Source organism: Apteryx mantelli, chromosome 7, assembly GCF_036417845.1.
Source record: "Apteryx mantelli isolate bAptMan1 chromosome 7, bAptMan1.hap1, whole genome shotgun sequence".
NCBI lineage: Eukaryota > Metazoa > Chordata > Aves > Apterygiformes > Apterygidae > Apteryx > Apteryx mantelli.
Window position 1 is genome coordinate 21,873,902 of NC_089984.1, and position 20,888 is coordinate 21,894,789.

The 20,888-nt window shown below is 37.0% G+C and overlaps 1 protein-coding gene across 1 annotated transcript in view; it reads right to left on the reverse strand.

The window, feature by feature from the left end:
• Nucleotides 1-20,888, reverse strand: part of TM9SF3 (transmembrane 9 superfamily member 3) — a 57,470-nt gene that overhangs the window by 28,031 nt on the left and 8,551 nt on the right. The window contains exons 2-4 of the mRNA XM_067299963.1: nucleotides 18,771-18,966; nucleotides 7,567-7,689; nucleotides 2,844-3,004 (exon numbers count right to left, since the gene is read on the reverse strand). Of these exons, the coding sequence (XP_067156064.1) occupies nucleotides 2,844-3,004; nucleotides 7,567-7,689; nucleotides 18,771-18,966 (480 nt within the window). The remainder of the gene's footprint in view (nucleotides 1-2,843; nucleotides 3,005-7,566; nucleotides 7,690-18,770; nucleotides 18,967-20,888) is intronic.

Sequence of the window (20,888 nt, forward strand, 5' to 3'; positions counted from 1 at the left end):
AATACAAAGTCTATCAAAAATAATGGACTGATGCTCCTAAAGACTGATATCTACAGATCAGACAGAATGAACATCAGCCACCTTGCCTCATGGATCTAATCTTCTCTCTGTATATGTTTAGGAACAAGGAAAAGTCAGTCTTGCATTCCTCTGTTGTCAGTGTCTCTACTAGATTAATCAAATATGCAAACTTCCAGCTGTCAAATACAACAAACTCATTTCATGATTACAGAAGGAGCTGATACTCTTACTGAAGGTGCCAAACAAAATCTCCAGCAAACAACCCCATTTTCAGTTGTCAAACTAATAGTTCAGGGAGGATGTTTTTCACAGCAGATGCTTGTGCAGTGAAGAGTTTTCTTAAATCATCATTTCTAAGAGTGCATTTAGTAAAACAAACAGCCTCCCCCCCAAAAAACTTAAAAGCGCATTCATATAGAACTTCTATTGAGAGTAGACAGCTTAATGTATATAGTGCACTCTTGTAGAAGCCCTTTGAAGAATCCAGCCTAATTTGTCCAAGATTTCATAACATGTGTTAAGAAAATAAAGTATTTCTAGATATGCTTAAGAAAGATGTGCTAGACAGCAGTGGAATTTTTCCAAGCACTTTGTCAGCAGTGAGTAGACCTCTTTTCTCACCATTTCCACATGCTAACACGATTGTGTGGAAACGGGTGTAAGGAGAATATTATCAGTGTTTCATAGACTGAGCGTAACTTCCTCTACTGCTGCTCCCCCATTGCAGCTGATGTCTGTTTTGCTGCCATGCAGTGACATCTGTACTCACATTGTCCAAATACAGTGCCCAAGAAAAAGAAAAGGAAGCAGCCCAGCAGAAGTGAGGTAGATGAAAAGAAATAAGGAGATTTAAAAGACAAGATTTTAAACAGACACTACAGGAAAGATAAGAGCATAAACTGAGATACAAGCTGGCTAGAAGGGAACTGCATAAAAAGGATCGGGCTGAACCCTAAAAGACGGGCATTAAAATTTTAAAAGCTACAAGCTAAAAGCTGTAGCCTGAAAACCGTAAGACCATGGGATTCTGCAATCTATACACTTCCATTGCCAATAAGCAACTCTGAAATCTTCTGGAAAAGTATGCATTTGTTCCCGTAGTATCAGCTTATTACTGCTCTCAGTTACTCCATTAGCTCCACAGAGAACTGCTTTGGACTTGCAAGCTGTAACAGTACTGATGAACAATACAGTACTAATATGGTAGCACAAAGTTCAGAATTTTTGCAAGTTTGCTTTCACTTGAATTTTTAAATGCAGTTTCAGAAATTAAATAAAAATCTACACTGAAAAGAGACCGCATTTTTCAAAAGCATTCCAATATTAGGAAATATCAGAACTTTTACTTATCATGAAGCTAGTGCAGTCCCACTTTGGCATACCTTATTTAAATACATGATCACAAACTATCTTTTCCAGCAGGATGCTCTCTCACTCAGAATAGAAGAAAGCTTTTAAGCATAGACCGAGTACTCCTATCAGTCACCATAGCCCTGAGACAGATTAAAATCCCAAGACTCAAATAATACACTCAATGTTAGGTGTAATATTAATGTTATTCAGTCCAAATTACAGGCTTGTTCAAGATTAACAGCTCAAAACATGAATAACTTTCAACATTGTTTTAAACAGACACATTTCTAATTAGAGCATCTGCCACTAAGAGCACTGCTTAGAACAAGTCCACCAGAGACAATCTGTGAATTAAACATCACACACACATCAGCCCAGCAACTGCCCAGTGGTGCCAACAGAGATAGAAAGTAAAATCTTGAGCACTGTATGCTGAAAATATTTAAAGGGAATATCTAACGTTAATTTCTTACAGCTACTCAGTACTGTCCACCGCAAAATACACAGAGCAAATGGACTCCACAATGCTGGTGGGATTTGAAATAGAAAAACAAAACAAGTGCCACTACCATTTTTGCAGTAGAAATAGGGAGAGTAGTGTAAACATAATTCTAGAAAGCACAGATGAAAACAGCTACCTGCACTTCAAACCTTATGACTTACTCAGCATAAGACAGATAATGGTGACAAGAATATCGTCTGAAATAAAGTCTTATGCTGACACCTACTCCTAACAGATTGTAAGAAAACCAATGGATTAAGAACTAGGGTGTGTATACAAGCCTTGTAAACATATGAGAAATGATCTGTTACATGAAGGTAATAACAAAAATAAATAGGAGGTTAAAAATAGTAACAATCCAACATCCCACATTAACAGATGTGTTTATTACATTTTATCATAGCAATTCAACATAAAAGCAGAAGACTTCAGAGAAAATCTTATAAATAAAGCTATATAAATAAGACAATTTTCTACTGGAATTGCAAAAACAAAATAAATATTAATACTAACAGACTGCAAAGTACAAAGGCTTACAGCGGGTTTTGCTCCTTGTTCCAGTTCAAATCAAGGAGGGAGTGGGGGGAAGTGATACCATCTGCTATGTTATCTATGATGCAAACGTCACTGCTCTGAAGATTGAGAAAACATCCAGTTACTGTGGGGACCTCGATACTTCTAGCCTCCATACCTTTTTAGATATCTTCTTTTCCTAACTAAACATTTCTCTGTAGATTGTAGAAGCTCCAGTTTGTTTGAAGTGTTTCAAAAATAATCATTTTACATTTACTCCTGATAAACCTAGCAACCCAGTAATGAGAAAATTTTTGAAAGAGCGAGGAGGCATCTTCCTCTAATATACCCTGACATATCAATTCATAGACAGAATATACAAGTCTAACTATTTTTGAGATATTTTACCATGTAGAGCTGCTTATTACACTACACACATCACCAAATTACTTACTGAATATGACATCTGGATTTTTGTATTTGGTACCAATTTCACCTTTCCTTCACTGGTCAGGTTCACATCCACAATTCTATTTCCATTGTAACCAATTTCAAGTTTTTTGTAAGTCCAAAGATAATAATCTTCCCCATTTTCATCTGCTTCTCCAACAATACCTATACAGAAAATAAATCATGTTTAAAACGTAAGCATCAGTTGCAGGCATGCTTTTCAAATATTCTGTGATCATTTTAAAAAATATGCTTATTTTACAACAGTTTTAGCAGCTAAAAAAGCAACATAGCTATAGTAGAAGAGAACACAGCAGACTTCACGTTCTTTTCAACTATGATACCTAGACTACACCTTTAATCCATAGGTATCTGCAAGAAGCATTCTGTAACGTCATCAAAAAAAAAAAAGGATGCAGCCACTAATGCTTTGGAAGAAGCAGAAGTAACAATATTTTGTCTAATTTCATATAAATTTTGTATCAGACAACCAACTAGCCAAATACAGATTTAAATTCTATGAACTCTTAGCCCCTGACCTCCATATTTTTCCATCTCCTTGTTCCATCTATTATCCCTTCACTCATTTTTCTTCCTCTTCAAAACTATTCACTTTCATTCTGTATTCCACATTAGTTGATTCCCCAAGACCACACTTTTCGCTCTCATTTGCTCATGTGTTTATGATGCTTGCCAAGAATCATACATAGTTCTCAACCACTCTATGCGTTTCTTTTACTAAAAAATTCAGAAAGATATTATGTACATGAGGATGCTGACTACATCCATGACGGGAAACTGCTCAGATGCTCCTGGAGCATCAGAGTTCAGTTAACTGAACTCAGAATTAGCTCATGATTAAATTCTTACTTTTTAATAACTTACTGAAAAATGTTTATGTTTAAGCTACAGAAAAATTCCAGATAATGTAGTATGTGGCGGGGGGAGACAGGGGAAGAAACCAAGTGTAGCAGTCAGAGTTCACAGGCCACCAGCATTATCTTTTGTTATGTCAAGACCATCACACAGTGATGGCTCGCAAGATGGAAAGCCACTATTAAAGCAGGACCCATAATATGCAAAGATGGTGGAAGGAGAACAAGCAGGTGAAGGACATGAAAGAGGGTACCACAAAGGAGCAGGTATGGGAAGGAAACACTGATGTATTATCTGTGCTTTTTAATTTTCAAGGAGGTATTTTTTGGTCACTTTTTTTTAGCCACGTTCATCTGTCAGAACTGCCTTATGCAATCCTCCAAGCAGGAGAGAAAGTTGCCAGTCCGTGGCTCTGCCGTGCAGCCTAGCAGCTGGCCTACCATCTGTTCCCATGGTGTTAGCCAACACGATGGCAATCCAGACTTCTACACTGCTTAAAGGGCATTCTGATCAATCACTACCCAAAAGAGTGAATTAAAGCAATGTTCCATATACTTAATGTGCTAAAACAAAGACGGTCAAGCCTAAACACTTCGCTGTGGACTAGCAATTCTGGAGAAAAACAAAAATGGAATCATTTTACCTGAATGCACTTAAACAGATTTGCTTGCCTTTTTAAGCTCAGGAAATAAAGTGCAATCCTTCCAACAGCAGTTTGAAGTCATTACTTTTACTTATTAACAGTCAAAATAGGTATTTTACGCCTGGACTTTACTGAAAGTAGAGCACTCATTACTGGATATTTTGAGGAATTCCTAAGGAGAATTTCAAATATTAATGGTTGCATGCATGTCATTTGACTGTAACATTTTAGTAAGCCATACCCTGGTGGAAAGCCACAAAGAACATAAAACATGAACATAACTGAAGTTTGCCAGACAAGAGGAGCAGTGCCACAAATCCATCCGTATGAGTCCTCAAGATCAGTTACCAGTTATCGAGAGAAGTGGTCTGCTTTTAAGAAAAAAACTAAGCACAAGTTGCCTAGAGTTCTCAGCAAACAGTAACACCATCTGAATCCTTTTCTTGCAGAGAATACCTGCTTTCTTTTGATAACACAAAAGAGGACTTTATCCATTTAGGGACAAAGTTTTAGTTTATCCAGCTATGAAATACAAACCAACAATAAAAAAAATTTAAAAAAAAAAGGTGGATTAGATGACATGGTACATATATTATACGCTTGCTAGTGTGCTTGCTAGCGGACAGATAACCCAAATGAAGTGAATCAGTATGACAACTTACACATAATAATGAAAAGAACAATTCAATACAAGACACCTTTTATGGTAACTGAAGGTAAGCAGTTCTGGACATCATCTTGAACATCACAAACAACTTCTCAGTATTCAAAGTCAGGTACACTATCATTATTACTAAAGTTCTTATCCCTCTGTATTTTAGGAAGTCCTAATATTTTTCATTACAGTTAGTGACATTAATGACTATGCAACAGTACATCATGCAGAAGACACCAGTTTTCACTAGTATTTCTACCACATTAGCTGGTACTAAACAAGGTTATATAATAAAGTCAAAAATACTAACAAGTTGGAGGAGCCATGTCAACCACATCACTCATACTGTTCTTATACAGAATTACTTACAACAGAAAATGTTCAGGGAGCAGCAAATCTCAGAATCAAATTTTAGGCAGCGCTCAGACCAAAACACTCCTGCTGCTGAACAGAGATGCAGCCAAACGAGGACTGACACAGATAAGCCATTGCCATCATCTTCCAAACTGTAATTGAACCCACAGCTCAAAGTTCTGACATGCAGATAAACACTTCTGATTGGCTCGGGTACATCCACTCCACTCCCAGTCCTTCATCAAGAACTGGTGGATGTTGTGGCATAAAATCCAGGCTAATGTGCACTGACCAACCTGCAGTCCCTTTAGTTCTAACTAGCCCTCAGGAGTCATAGAGCAAAATCATCAGCACTACTTGCTTCTATATGTGATGTCAAAGATTATATTTTTGCATCTATTACCAGTACTTTAGATGCCACATTCATCTATTAATTATCAGAACACAAGGTCCTGGTTCCAAACAAAACCGGCTTCTTATGCCACACAGAACAGATACAGAGTCTACATGTTTGTCAGCTCTAGGAATGACTTCTCGTGCATACAAAGCACACTACTGGAGAACATTAAAGACAACAGAATCACAGTAAAACTGATTTTTCAGCCCAGAGCATAAAAGGTAGTCAATGGGTAAAAGATTCAGTAATTAAATCTGTTCTTCAGTATTTGAGGTGAGACACAAAATCTTCCCAAACGAGATTAGAAAAATCAGTTGTAAAGAATCTCCAGTACTAACTAGCACAGACAGGATACTGAAGTAGTCAACTAAGCATGCATCGACCTTGTGCAGTCTAAAGGCTACATAGCTGCTGCTAGTGTAGAAAAATTACTCATGGGTCTTTCTCTGAGAGGCCAAAAGCATAAAAAAAATTGTAGCAATAACTGTCACTCATGGATGCTTTCAAAAAGCCTATCAGCATTTGCAGTAGTAGTATAGTAAAGGCCACACAGATGAAATAGGGTCTACTCCCAGCTCTGCCACAAAGCTGTTATGCACACTAAACAAATCAACGAATAAAAACTAATGCAATACAAGCGTACTTCTCCCACCAAACATTATAACATATTCCTTGAAAACAGATATGTAAAACAAAGAAAAAATAAGGAAGCAAGAGCCTTCCTTCCTAACAGATACAACCCAACAGCTCATTTCTGGCTGAGGTTCATCTTTCAGCAGCAAGTTACTTTCCAAGAACAGCTAAAATTATAAGAAAGAGGTAAAAAAAATTCTGTCAGAATGAAAGAGTGATGGGCAGCATCATTCAGCATATTACGTATCAAAGGACTCCTGGCAAGTGGCTTGAACTGTAATTTTGTAGATATTCTGGGGTTTTGTGTATTTGGGGTTTTATACCTCTTTCTCAGAACACAGGCAAAGAGCTTATATGAACACAAGATTTTGTGGCGCTGTTCCTTTCCTTTCAATTTGCACCTAGTTCTACAACAGAGAGGTTAGGATCTGAGGGGTTTGTTTAGTATCAGCCCGAAGTGCAATCTGCGGAACATTCATATTAGATATACGATTACAGGGTACAAAGGAGTGACAAAAGCCACAGAGAGGATAGAGGACTACTGTGATAAGGACATTTTTGATTCAAAATACAAGCATTTTTAGATCAGATTAGTAATACTCAGCAAGAGCAAATTTCTAAAGTAATTTTAAGAACTGTATAGGAATAAGTAAAATAAAACTACTGGGTAAAATGACAGACTATACATGCAGAAACATTAAAAGACACTGAGTTACCATAAAAGTAAATCAGAAGGCCTTTGTGTTATTAATAAACTCAAAAACTAGCATTGTAAAGCTGAAACAATGAAAGAGGCTTACCAAGATTTTAGTCATGAACACATTAACATAGACCTTATATCTGACCTCCTGTACCTAATTATCACTTACTTGAACATTTAAAAGAATAATTTAACCCTAAGAACTTAGTATTATTAAAATCAATCCTTGAGAAACAAAAAAGGTTTTCTCTGTTTTTGTATTTCAGTAGTACAAGTCATCCAACTGTTCTTTCAACACAATAATCCTTCAAGTTATTTCTATTATTTGCTTACATAAGTTCCACATACATACTTTTAAGATTCTTCTAAGGAAGTGTAGTCATTAAATGAAGTGAATTCATGAAACCATAAGCACGGCCACCCCTGTGATTTGTGATCAGTCAAGTTGTTAACGTGCACCATCACTCACCCCATATCGGCAAGTCATCGATATACATCTGGTACCAATAGTGATTTTTGATAGCGTACACAAATGCGTCTCTTCTTCCTTTGTCCAAGTCAACTTCACAGTAAGTGGTCTGCATTACATCGTCTGCAAGAAATTAAAGCACTGTTAATCATTTATTAATGAGTCGGCTCTAAATGAACACAAACTAAGGGGTAGCATACATTTCTGGAGTCTTTAACCCCTCTTGGATCTACATCTTCAAGTAGGTAACAGAAAGGGACACTCTGGAAAGGAACCACTACAGCAACTTATTGTTCCTGTAATTCTGCCCTCCGGTATGCAGAAACTTCCCAGGTACTTGACAGGAAGGGCTTCAAAGTATCCTTTTGCTACTCCACCCACAGAAGTTTAAGATCCATTTGCTGAAGGTAGCTTTATCTGGACAGCCTAAGTGAGGACCCATTTAAAGTCAGTGACAAGCTGATACTAGCAGCTGTTTGCGAAGCCCATCCGCTCTTAGAAACATTTGCAGACCATGAGAACTCTTATGTTGACAAGAGGTATGAAATTATTAGCAAAATATATAAAATTGCATATGATATTAACTCTCCATCTTAGTATTTCCAGGCTCACTGACTGTCCCTGTTGTCAACAGGAATACTATTCTCCTTAAAAAACAAACCAAAACCCCACTTTTTAAAGTTCTGAGCAATTCTCAAGAAACAAGCATAAAGGAGGAAACAAAACATACAGAACAAAGAAGGAAGACAGAAGTAGGAACAATGCAAAGAAGGCACAAAAGGCTGCATTTGAAAATAAAATAAATCTGCCTCTTCAAGCCAGACAGCTATTTTTCCCCCATCAACAACTCATAAGTAATGCAGTTAGCAGACATGTATTCGTACCCAATTTCATTGCCTTATGTTTCCTTTTCAAATGAAACAAGACAAAAGGACACATATGAAAAAAATAAATAAAAAGAGCAGCAATAGCTTTAGATAAAAAAAATCCACTTAATGAGTGAATGTTTTCAGTCTCCAAACAACGAGTAAAGTGAACACAAAAAAAATCCACCTTCTCCTTCCCTATTCCTATTTATCATCACCGAGAACTGCGACTCATTTCTAGTAGACAGCATTAATTTGTGCTCCATGTACAGCTCCAATTTGTGCCCAAATTCAGCTTACTTGAACTTTTTCTACACATTAATATAATTCTAAAGCTTAAAAAGAAAATGAAATGGCCTGCAGAGAAAAAGCACAGGTAAGCAGAACATTTCCAACACAAAACATTCTCTTTCTGATAACTTTTTTTTTTCCTCAACATGAAAATATGCACACAATCTCTGGTTAAGCAAAACTAAAATAGAGCCCAGTGAAGCAAGAGAGTAGGAAACCCATCAAAAGCAGTCTTGCATAGCTGGAGTGATTTCCTATAGCCCTAGAGTGGATGCATCTCTTATTTCCTACAAAAAACTTCAATTTCTTTTTTTTTTCCCCCCCTTGAAGACCTAATGAAAGCACACTAAGCTTCATTTTCACTAAAAAAGAATAAAAAATAAAAAAATCATTTTCCAGATTGACTTCCTAGGCAATAAACATTTTGCTGTTCTGAAGTCACTTGGAGTCTGGGAAGAGAGAAAAACCAAAACCATTCAAGTCAATATCCTGAAGGGTCCTGAGAAGGCAATTAGACCACAGACTACATTTTCAAGATCTGTACTGGTCCAGTCAAGAGATGAAAGGCAATAAAGTTGGCACCACCATTGAAACAAATACTTACAAACCCAGGCCTCAGTTGCATCCATTCATGCCTGTGCTGAACTGGATCCTATATGTTCTGGAGTATGCTCACAAGAAATGCCTCTACTTTCTCGCCTTAACAGATTTGAATCATCTTGGCATTAATTAAAAAAAAAAAAGAAGGAAAAAAAAAGGCAACTGAAGCCCCTGCCTTCTGGATTTGTTGCTAAGCAGGGAATTAACTCTTTCCCAAATACTTGGCACTTCATTACCATTCTTTGCCGGTTTCATACTATACTCAAATAACGAATAATGCCTTTCTAACATTAAGACGTTTACTCGTGAAGGATGCTTCAACACACAGAGGTCAAGCTAAATAAATATATTGTGAATTAAAATAGTAGTAAAAGAAAGAAGATAACCTTGTAGAATCTGTTAAATGAAGCATTATATTCTGGCACAGCACAAAAGTCTGGTCTGGAGGGAGGCAACGACATGGGCTGCCAGGTCAGTTTTCACTGGATCTCTCCTGACTTGTTTACTATGCAGCTACACAAACAGCAGTACGAGCACAACTGAGGGACAACACAGGGATAGGAGCAAGTGCTTCTACTAAATGGAAAATCACTCAAACCACACAAATATTCTCCATTTAGAGACCCTTTCCCATTTTACTCAGAATAGAGCAGCCTTTGTTTGTATTTATCTAAAACAAATTTGTTATTAGACTATAACTGGTTTCCAAGTACCTCCGTGGGTTTTCAGACCCCTGGAATTTGCTTTTTTCGCTAACTGAAACAAGCCATTCTGCATCTAATGCTGCAGGATGTAAGCGCTGGCTCTTGCTGCTATAAAAAAAGAGACTTTGAAAAACTATTTGAAGGGGCACAACTGCCGTCATGTCTGAGTCAGGCTGCAGATTGCTGCATGCCACCACAAGCTGCCTTCATCCATTTTTATGGATTTTACTTTTGGCATTCAGAACATCACAAGACCTCACAATATCATGATCAACTGAGTAAAAGTCACTCAAGTGCATATACACAAAAAGCCAGTAAACTCAAAGCATGATTTTACTTAATTTACATGATTTCACCCATAGCCATTCTACACCACAAACAGGTCAGCCAGGACCTCGGGCAAGGGGAACAAAGAGAAGTGCTCCTTCCTCTAGCCACTGGCAATGCTGAAGCCGTGGTTTAGTTACAGGGCAGAAATTCTTATTAGCTGGTTAAGCTCAAGTCTGTTGTGTTAACTGATTGAGTGAAAGTAGCTTAGAACAGCATTCATTGGCTGGGGAAGCTGGAGACTGTACTTCATTACAGCATTACTAGATCTGAAATTTTGCATGTTTTAGACATGACCATAACCTGGATAAAAAGTAAGGTGGGTGGAGTTAGAAATACATACTGTGGAGTGTCTGCATCACTTAACGCTGAAGAGGCAATGTCTGGTATATAACATAGCCTCAGTAACATCAGTAGCACATTAAGAAAGTTTTAAAATAGCATGAACATGAGACTCATTACAAAAGGAGGTGCAATTATGCCAGATTTTGAACTTCCTATGAACAGTTAGATCAGCTTGATTTTACTCAGATATATAAACCACATCCCTCATTACGGTATCTGCCCATCTCTTAGTATGACATGCAGCATCAGTCTGAATGGCTGTCACATTTTCTAGAAGCACTGCAGAAGTCTTACACAAGGAGTTTCCTTTTTCCTTTCAAATTCATCTTCTCTAATTGGTATTGTACTAATGGCAATGTCAAAAAATCATTCTCTCACTGAAGTTGCTATGATGCCAATGTTCAACGTGCTTAATCATTCACTAGGACTTAGGTGCAACACTCACAGGATGTCAATACAAATGCTTGAATAAAGAACGTGACATATTACATGAAAGCATCATTATTATAGATTTAGCTTGTCAAGAGAATTAAGCCAAATAAAACCTAAAGTTATAAGAGTATATTAATAATTCCCTAACTTTTTCACAAAGGTATTTTTACAGGTTTGAGACCCGTGATATAATAACAACACTGTCCATAGTCATAACAAATGGGAAATGCAGCTATCCTATAGGGTCACAGGTATCCTTTCACACAACATGTTTTTAAAACTCAACTGGAAACACTACTTCATGGGTTCATGAATATATTGCAGATTTGTCCCACCAGTCACCACAACAAGCATCCAAGCACAGAGCTCCATTTTTGGCAAGATAAATTTCTACAAAGTCATAATTTTGTAGGTTCTTACCCTATTTCAGAAACACAGGCAAGCTCCACTGATTAAACTGCCAGAAGGGAATTTTTTTTTTTTTTTTAAACTGCAGAAGCTAATCTGTTAGAACAATTTACACACACACACACACACACACACACACACAGAGAGAGAGAGAGAGAGAGAGAAAGTATATGTATATATAGAGAGAGTATATATATAGAGAGAGAAAGAATTCCTGAGCTCAATCTGTGTTTGCCCTGACTGCAGTATTTTTGCAGGGATAGTCAGTCAGTCTAGCAACTTCTATAAGCACAGAAGTAGCATCTAATCCCCCTTTCCTCATTCCAAAGGATAAAAAACAGAGTACAAATTCGGAAACTAATTCAGTTTGACAAATTCTTAAAACACCAATTTAAAGAGGAAAAGTATCTGTAGCTGTTAGCCCCAAACACTTTAGGAAAGACATGAGTCTGTTAACTCAGAACTTAGATCTGGTTTACATATTCATAAAGGAAATCTGCACAAGTCTTTCAGATGGTCATGCCAACCTTTTGCATATGAGCTCCCTATAGTTAGGTTCTTCATTGCATATTTAAGTATCTAGAAGTTTATCAAAAGGTACTTGATTGGTTCTTAATTATTTCAGCTGCAGATATTAGATATTCAGCATTCCTTGAAAATATGCCCTTTACTTCAAAACAATGTAAAATACAAGTTTCCATTTAAGAAACAAAAATTAGAGAAAAAAATCACCAATAACTTTGTTTCAATTTCAATTTCACTGCAGCAATTTCTGAGCCACTGGTGGGGGAGGGGGGAGGAAACTGGGATGGATCAATCACAACAACAAGATAAAATCTAGCCTTTAAAAAAATTCAATTTCTGCAATTTAAGTCAACTACATTGTAAAACAAAAACAACCCCTCCCCCCAAAACAGTGAACACCACCACTTCAGTCAAGAACAAAACCTACCATTAAAATGTCACCAAAAAGCCAACATTTAAACAAACAAATCAGAAAAGAAACAGTCTGAGAAGTGTTTATATAAATTCTAAATCTTGACGGCTGGTCTATGAAACTTAAATTTTCCCATATGCAGGGGATATAAATTGTGCTGGTTTTATGATAACTTCTAAACCTGTAAAAAAAAAAAAAAAAACAAATCTCAGGTAGCAGACTTTTGTTCTGTGTTTTTACTCTAAAGAAACCATATAACTAAGATGACTTGGATTTCAGCAAATTTTACATAGTCTTATATTAAATAAGTACTAATAACTATTGCTACATTTAATTTATGCTTGTTGTGCTGAAATTTGAAAAAAGGATATTTTAATACCTTTAATATCAGGTCAAACACAGTAAAACAGAGTTGAGCCACTTTCAAAGTTCATTTCATAGATCCAGTGCTAGAAGTACTCAATCACCTCCTGATGCAGAAGCTGCTGGAAACCAGCTAGCAGCAAGGAGATTGTTGTCTGCCATCTTTTATCATCAGGACACAGATTGTAAGGGACAAATTAGAAACACACGTGGACAGCTTCCCAGTTCATGGACACATATTTAGTCATCAACCAGCTACTATGCACCATCTGCTTTCTAGAAAATATCAGACCTGCACCAGCTTCCATTAAGAATTAAATTCACTGCTGGACCAGTACTGATCAACAATCTACATCAAGGAGTACCAATATCTTAATTAAAAAAAAAAAAAAAAAAAAGCAACAAAGAACACAGGTGAAGAGGAAGACACTAATGGGTAGTATAAGATGTACGCGCTTGGTTCACAAACCTATCAGTTTCACTATCCCTACCATATGAAAGCCAAAACTACTAAATACACATTATTTCATTTATTTTGTTTGGGATCTCAAGTATTTCCTCTAGATGATGTGCTCATTTAGACATTCTAGATCCCCCCAAAAATCTCTGTTCAGGTTACAGATATGCCATCTTGCAATTATTCCTGATTTAAGTTCAAGAACATTACTTAAATCTGACCCAAAGCAGACTAAGATAGATGTGACTTCACCTCCAGAAACAAACAAGAAAAATCACATCTTAATGCTTCTCCAGGGAGGGACTGCAATAGGTAATTTTGTAAGCTCTATTATTTTCTTTCGCAGTACAGCAAACAAGTCAAAGTGCCTCCTTGGTGCTCGGAGGACAGTACATTCCCCTTGCATGCTCATTCCGTGCTCCAGTGTGGTTCTTACCACCTTAGCTAACTTCATGAGCTACAGGTCAGGCACCTTCACATATTCCAGGGGTAGGAAGCAAGTTACATATTATGACTTGAAGGAAAGTAACGGCTTAACCAACATGAACTCTCTCAACAGTGGCATCTATGCTGTTTTAAGAAAAAGCAGAACTTCGTATTTATCTAACTATAAAACAGTACATTACTTTCAAATACCTTACATGCAAAGCTTCACTAGCTTACTAATTCACAGTGCTCTTGATAACAACAGTATTCATTCCCCTGGGCTACAATTTTTTTTAACTGACAAAAACACTAAAATTAGAAACCATGGGAATTCCTGTATCATTTTTAGCTTTTAGTTCATGCAGACAGGTACAAAATTAAGCCAAGTACTTCCACCAACGCTGTCGTAACGCAGGCTTACCCATGAAGGAACTGGACTACTACTTTCTCCACACAATGATCCCGTACTGCAATGGCATGATTTTTTGCACCCCTCCCCACTAACCATAAAGGAGAGGGGACACTGCAGCTTGCACAGATCTGCCTCCAGTTCCCTTGGTAACTCCCACACAGGAAACAACATGCTAAAGACTGGATATAACATCCTTCTCTAGGGCCATTAGTACACAGGTTTCAGAGCAGTAATGGACCAGGCAAAATTCAGCCTAATACTTTCAAAAGAATTAAAAACCTTGATATTGTGTATTGGGAAATGTATTAACACTTCCATCACTTAAAAATTGACACGTCCTAGACACCTGATTCTTTCGGAAATCTCTACTCTCTGTACCCATACAAAGACTATTTTGATTGATAGCATGTGCAGTCTGTTTGGAAGAATACGCCCCAGCATAGCAACTAGGTATCTGGTATGCACCGGCAAAGCAATTAGAGGTACAAAAAGGCACCTGTAAAATATGGGCAGACTAGACCTCAAGCCCTGGACAAACTGCACTCAGCTGTCACAACAAAAATCATTTGTAAAACAGAAAATCTAAAGTTTTGTGTGACAAACCATCACCACAAACATTTGTGAACCACAACTTGAAGCTCCTCAACTCAAAGCAAAACATAACTTAAGGGAAACAGGTTTACCCATTAAGAACTACAAAAGACACAAGTATACTGATCTGGCAGGGATATAATCAAACCAAAACAGTCACACAAGGAACAGTAACCACAGCACTTTTTCTTTTCTTAATTCTTGTTAGTCTGGAAATTGCTTTGTCTTCCAACAGTTCTGAATTGCAAAAGACTTCTCTTAACCAAATAGGAATGTGCCAATTTTTATGTACTGAAGATCTGGAGGCTCAGAGTTGCATGTATTTTTACACAAGAAAACAGGTGCTATGCATTTCTTTTCCTGAGTGTTAGTCAAAAGAATTACAGAAACAGCAACAAATTTCTCTATCATCAAAGCATTTTTACAGGAGTACTTGAGAGGGTATGCAAAGAAGAATGGATTTGTCTATGTTCTACTGCATTATTTCCCTCAGAAACAGCAGGGAATGGTCTGGAAAAAATAAACTACATAAGACTAAACTATAAAGTGATCATGAGAGGGGACAAAAGACAGAAACTGAAAGTTTTACCTACTTCACCTGTTCTCTGAGGAAGAACACGCTTCACAGATCTAAACCAGCCTGACAACTGCATGTACTTCTGATACAGCTGAGGCTCTAGCCTTTTTGTGCCTCTAAAAATGAAATGTTTTCAAGCATTTCAGCCAGCTGCTGATGTTGAGCCAGTCCACTTCCTTGCCTTGATATCATCTCGACACTTTCATTATAAACAGATTACTAAGTCGCCACCTGCACCTCACGAAGGAAAACGACAGTTCTGAGAGGACAGAAAGTCGCAGGTTGGAAGCGACGAGCAGTCAGCTACAGAACAGCACAACCACCTCAAGTACTCCCATTCACAAAGTGAAAGACTTGCTCTAGCAAAAAATTGGTATGGTAGGGGAATACATTTACTGTGGCTAATGTTCGGGAAATAAATTGGGGGAAGGGGAAGAGGAGATTAAAATGCTGAAAGAACAAGGAAGGAGAGAGTGCCATAATTCACAGCAATAACCATTGTCTCCAAAATTCCACTCTTTTCCAGCCTGGTGCTGCACCTAAGGCATACACTTGTCACTCAAATAACACACAATCTCTCTGCAGGAATGTGGCAATTAAAAGAAGTCTAAACCACACATATAACTGGCTGTAAAAGAAATAAGATATTTATCATAGTCCGACAATAAAAGTTTTGCTTAATCTTTACAGTCACATTGAACTTCTGCCACTTGCCTTCTCCGTTCTTTCCACTTTGTTTCCAAGCACATTCTATGAGGTTTGCCGGAAAACTATGCCCCTCATAGTCAATAAAGTTTTCAACAAGACACAAGTCTTTCAAATCAGTAATAGGATTTTTTCCCAGTGTTAGCGCCAATATAGTTCACTTCTTAAAGGAAAGCGGCATCTCCAAATTCATTTTAACACAAACATGCTAGCCTTGATGCAACTTCAAAATTTTATGAAGAATTTATGGTTTTAACAAATATTTCATTTATCCTGCTTATAACAAAAGCATAACCAAGTCTCTTATTTCAGAGATGTCCAATTTTTGTTAAATTTTAATAACTTACAGAAACTAAGTTCCATCTGACAGCAAATGCTCAAACGAGATACTATTTTTAAATTCTTCATGCAATTAAGTACTGGTAGCCCTCAAGCAAAAAAAAAATATATATATATATAGACACCAAATTGGACTAAGTAAATGAACGAATGTTAAATTCAATATAGACAAAAAGAATCTGTTATTATTTGAAGCCCTATAATTACCAGTTACAGACAGGTAGACTCTGGGTACTGATGAATAAACTCCAGAGAAATTCTGCAGTAGAAGTCTCATTCCCTAACACCAAGAAACATATTTACAAAAGTAGTTAAACATCATCTCTGAAATAGTACAGAAGTGGGGAGAGGGGCAGGGAACAAGAGTGAAAACAGACCAGGTTTCTCCTGACTGGCATACGATGAGCGAGGGGGCACCTCTTTTAGAACCAACAGAGTAAGAAAAAAAAAGTACATCAATATCCTCCACATCCATTGACATCCTCCCCCAAGTACTGTAAGATAAGAGAGTTTTCCTGTATCCTCATGACCCCAAAATTCTTAGCTGCTCCAATTACGGGTTCCTCAGTATTGGCCTACACAGTTCCATGTGAACCATCTCCTGAAGCTTTTCCAAAAGCAGCAAGAGAACATGATTTTTGCAGTTTCATTAGTGCCATACAGGTTATAATGAGGAGCAACTAAACTGACTAGGCTTGGTTGTTTCATTTGCAGAAGTCTGACTAGGCTTAACTCTATTAGATATTAGTATCTGACAGCAGATGTAAGATGCAATGCTATCTGTATTTATATTTGGTATAGTACTTTCTTTCACAACTCTTAGAAATATTCTGGCTGCTAAAAGCTTCATTCTACTGACCTCGATAGCTTTGCTTCTCAAACAGAGAGCTTCCTCAGCAAAAAGAGCCATGTATATTTTAAAAGAACACAAAGAATTTCTAACCAAGCATACACATACTAGCTATTACAGTAGTTGAAAGGAAAATCATAGAAATTTGTCAAATTAAACCCCCAAACTTGCTACTTATGAAGTAGGGAGATGTGTATAAAAATTGCACCTCTTGCAACTTCTTGAAATTATAAATTCACATAAATTTCCTCTAATTTTATTTTAATCATCTTTCAGAAAAGGCATGGAGTAATACTAAGAATATGAAACATATGTTCCCAAGATGGCTTACAGCTGTATGACTTTTTTTTATATTACCAAATAATACTAAGACACATTAACATGTGGTTCATCAAGCATTCAAAGGCCCATTCTCCCATCAGCCAGAATAAGTTGCCCACCTCCTACCACTGAGGTATGCATTTTCCTTTGCTCATCATCTGCTTTAAAGTTGATTTCTATTCACTTCACGTACAGGAATCAAAACTTACTTGTTAACTTTAAGTCATTTCTTTGGCTTTATTCATATTTATGACATCCAAAATTGGAAAAAAATAAAGGTTGGAGTAACATACATAAAAGCAAATTAAGAGCAGCAGTGTTTTCATTCTGAATTCTTAAAAAAAAAAAAGCTGCTTTTTGTACAGTGCATTTTAATAACTTCATTAAAAAGCAAAAGAATTTAAACTACAGAACATTCAAAACTAGACAGGAGAGAAAAGAATACAATGAATACAATAATATTGTCTTAGGGTACTACTTTGAGATGTTGAGCACTTGCTACTTGTTCTAACTACAGAGGATCTGCAAATATTCAACATCACAGAAAAAAATTACATCTTCATAATTGATAATTACAGAGTGTACATTTTGGGGTTGCAAGAGATCTGAAAAATGGTCAAATACTTTCACCACCTTCAACTACATCTCATTTTTCACAAACATAACAGATTCACATACAAATAGATTTACTCTAATGAAACAGACTCAGGTTTTTTAAAACATTATCAAAATAAACATATGCCATATTCTATGAAACAAGTTTTCATATTAAAAAAAATCACTTCATCATTTTATGGTAAGACTTTCTGAGAGAAGATGTGGATAGAGTTACACATCTTAGTGACTACTTCCCACATTATAAAAAAAGAAATGTTCATTCTATTGATGTTTCCATGTAATATTATTTACTGATTTGAGCAATCATTCAGCACACACTACAGATATGACACACGTGTTATGGGTCAAAGATTTTGGCTGGCAAATATACTTTAATCACTCAATACTCAGAAAGCTCAGTTTTACTCTACAAAAAGTAATGATAATCAGTTTTCAGGAGTATATATCCACTGCAAACATCTTTCTTAAGGGACATATACATGAAAGCTTAGCATATTTAAAAGTCAGCTGTATTAGGTAACTGTACAGAGAGTTTCAAGCAACAGTATGAAAAATACTCAGTAGCTGGCAGAAGTAAACTTTCATTTCTTCTAATTAAGAAAAAAAAGTGACCAAACGCGCTTTCAATTGCTTACCTTTAAATTTTATGTCAAGGCCACTGAATTCCAATTCAACTCCTTGAAGCGCTTCTCCTAGGGTTTCATGGTAATGGCTGATACTTTTTTTTGATCCCACACAGAAAGGAAGAGAGAAGTATTTGTATGTCTCTTGGCGATTGTGGTAAGGTCCTACTGTATTCATCCATAAAACAACTTCTTCTTTATCTTGGTACTGAAAGATAAAGTTACTGAGTTAGATGAGAAGCCCAGGAGAATTAAACGAAGAGTATCTCTCATTCATATTAACTAGCGAGGCAGGAGTGTTTAATCATAAGCAGCAGTTACATTTAAAGACAGTCTGGTGTTTCTGCCTTTTAGGTGGCAGGGGTTCTAAGACAAGATTTTCAGCCTGCCTTCCTACGAAAAATGTTTTAGCTGATCATACAGTTTCTTAGAGTCTATCACTGAAGTAACACAAGAGGAGGACTGGTCATGGAAATTAGATAAAGCAGCAGAAGAAACAACAGAAGTGGAAAAAAAGCAGAAGTCTCAACAATGTTTTTGCAAATTTTGTGAAAATGCACTCCAGCTAAAAGCAAAACTCTGCAAGTACCTCCACTGAGAGGAAGGAAATACCATGAACTAACATCTTGTTAGACAAGATCTTATCAAACAAATCAGACAATTGCCCGTGAGAGAGATCTTACAGATGAGCCAATCATTCGAAAGACATGAGTTTATATTGTTTTAGACACCATTATAAATCAATCAAACAGGATTCAAAGTCTGTAGGAAGTGAGGCTTCCTTAGTTCCAGTGATCACAGGTATATTGTATTTTCCTAAAATGCAACTCTTTCTGTAACGATCCAAAGCAAGAGCGACCTTTTACATTCAAAATTCCCAGAAGAAAGCAATGCCTTACAGAGAGTACTAAAATTCAACTGTGGCATACCTACAGTAGCCAAGAGACAAAAACGTCAGACAGAAGGGCTGCATTTTGATGTATTTCCAACATTCTCACAGCGAAAAACCAGAATAGCAAAAAGTCTGGTGGTTGCCATCAAATTCTTTGGAGGAACATTCACCCTTGAACTTTCCACAGCTGCTGTCAGCCAGCAAAACTTAGTCCTCGGCTAGGAGCCAAAAACTTTTTTTTCAAGCCTGTATAACTTTTAACAAACACAGTCTTTAGACCTGTTTGTCCATCAGTATACAAGTATTGCCTGAATTCAGAAGAATGAACTGACCCAAAATCATTATTTGCACTATATCTGAATGTATCTGGATGACGTAAAAGGTTAACAGGGTTAACTGACAGGTTAACTCAGAAATGATTAGCTACATGTGGAATGCATAAAACTTGATATGAGGTGTTCAAAAGTTAAATTCATGGATTTAAATAAGCATGTTTTAGGAGGTATTTTAATCCCTTTATCTCGACATGTCACTTCAAGTAGGAGCCTAATCTCCTTTGTTTACATTGTTGCACAAGGGTCTTTCCTGCATCTTACCTGAGCTATCTCCAACAGGAAAATTTCACTCTGAGCAGCAGCAAAGATCAAATACTTATCAGTTTCACAAACCTGCCTGAGAAAGGAGCACACACTCTGGAACCACTCTGAAGGGTAAAAACCATCAATGAGGAAGCAAAGTAAACAACACAGCAAGAGAAAGTAGACATTCCTTCTCTCTGCCAGCAGCCAAGAAGGTTATACCAGTGCGGCACAGCTGTCTAACGTCCAAAGAAAGTTGAGAGAGAAAAAAATTACAGTTCCGGCCCCTCAGCAGCAGAAGCAGGTAGCACAATCCTCACTACCACACCGCCTCCAGCTCTCGCCAAAGCAGCAAGGAACAAATTGGTCCTTACTTCTTTCTATTCTGCCATGCCTAGCCTGTCTTTTGTTCCTTCCTCTATTAGCTACAGAATATTTTCAGCCCTTTCTCAAAATGATCTTAACCTGTTGATACCCCAGTTTAGCATTATTTCTTCTAATGCAGCAGCTTTCACATAAACCAAGCTATACCTCCATACAACCTTCAGGAATGGATTATGACAACATTCCTAGACTTGTGAACTTGTCTTAGTGACTGAAAAAAGAACGGGTTGCCTACTGTTTTACTTAGCTACTTGTTTGTGACTTCCTTCATACTGA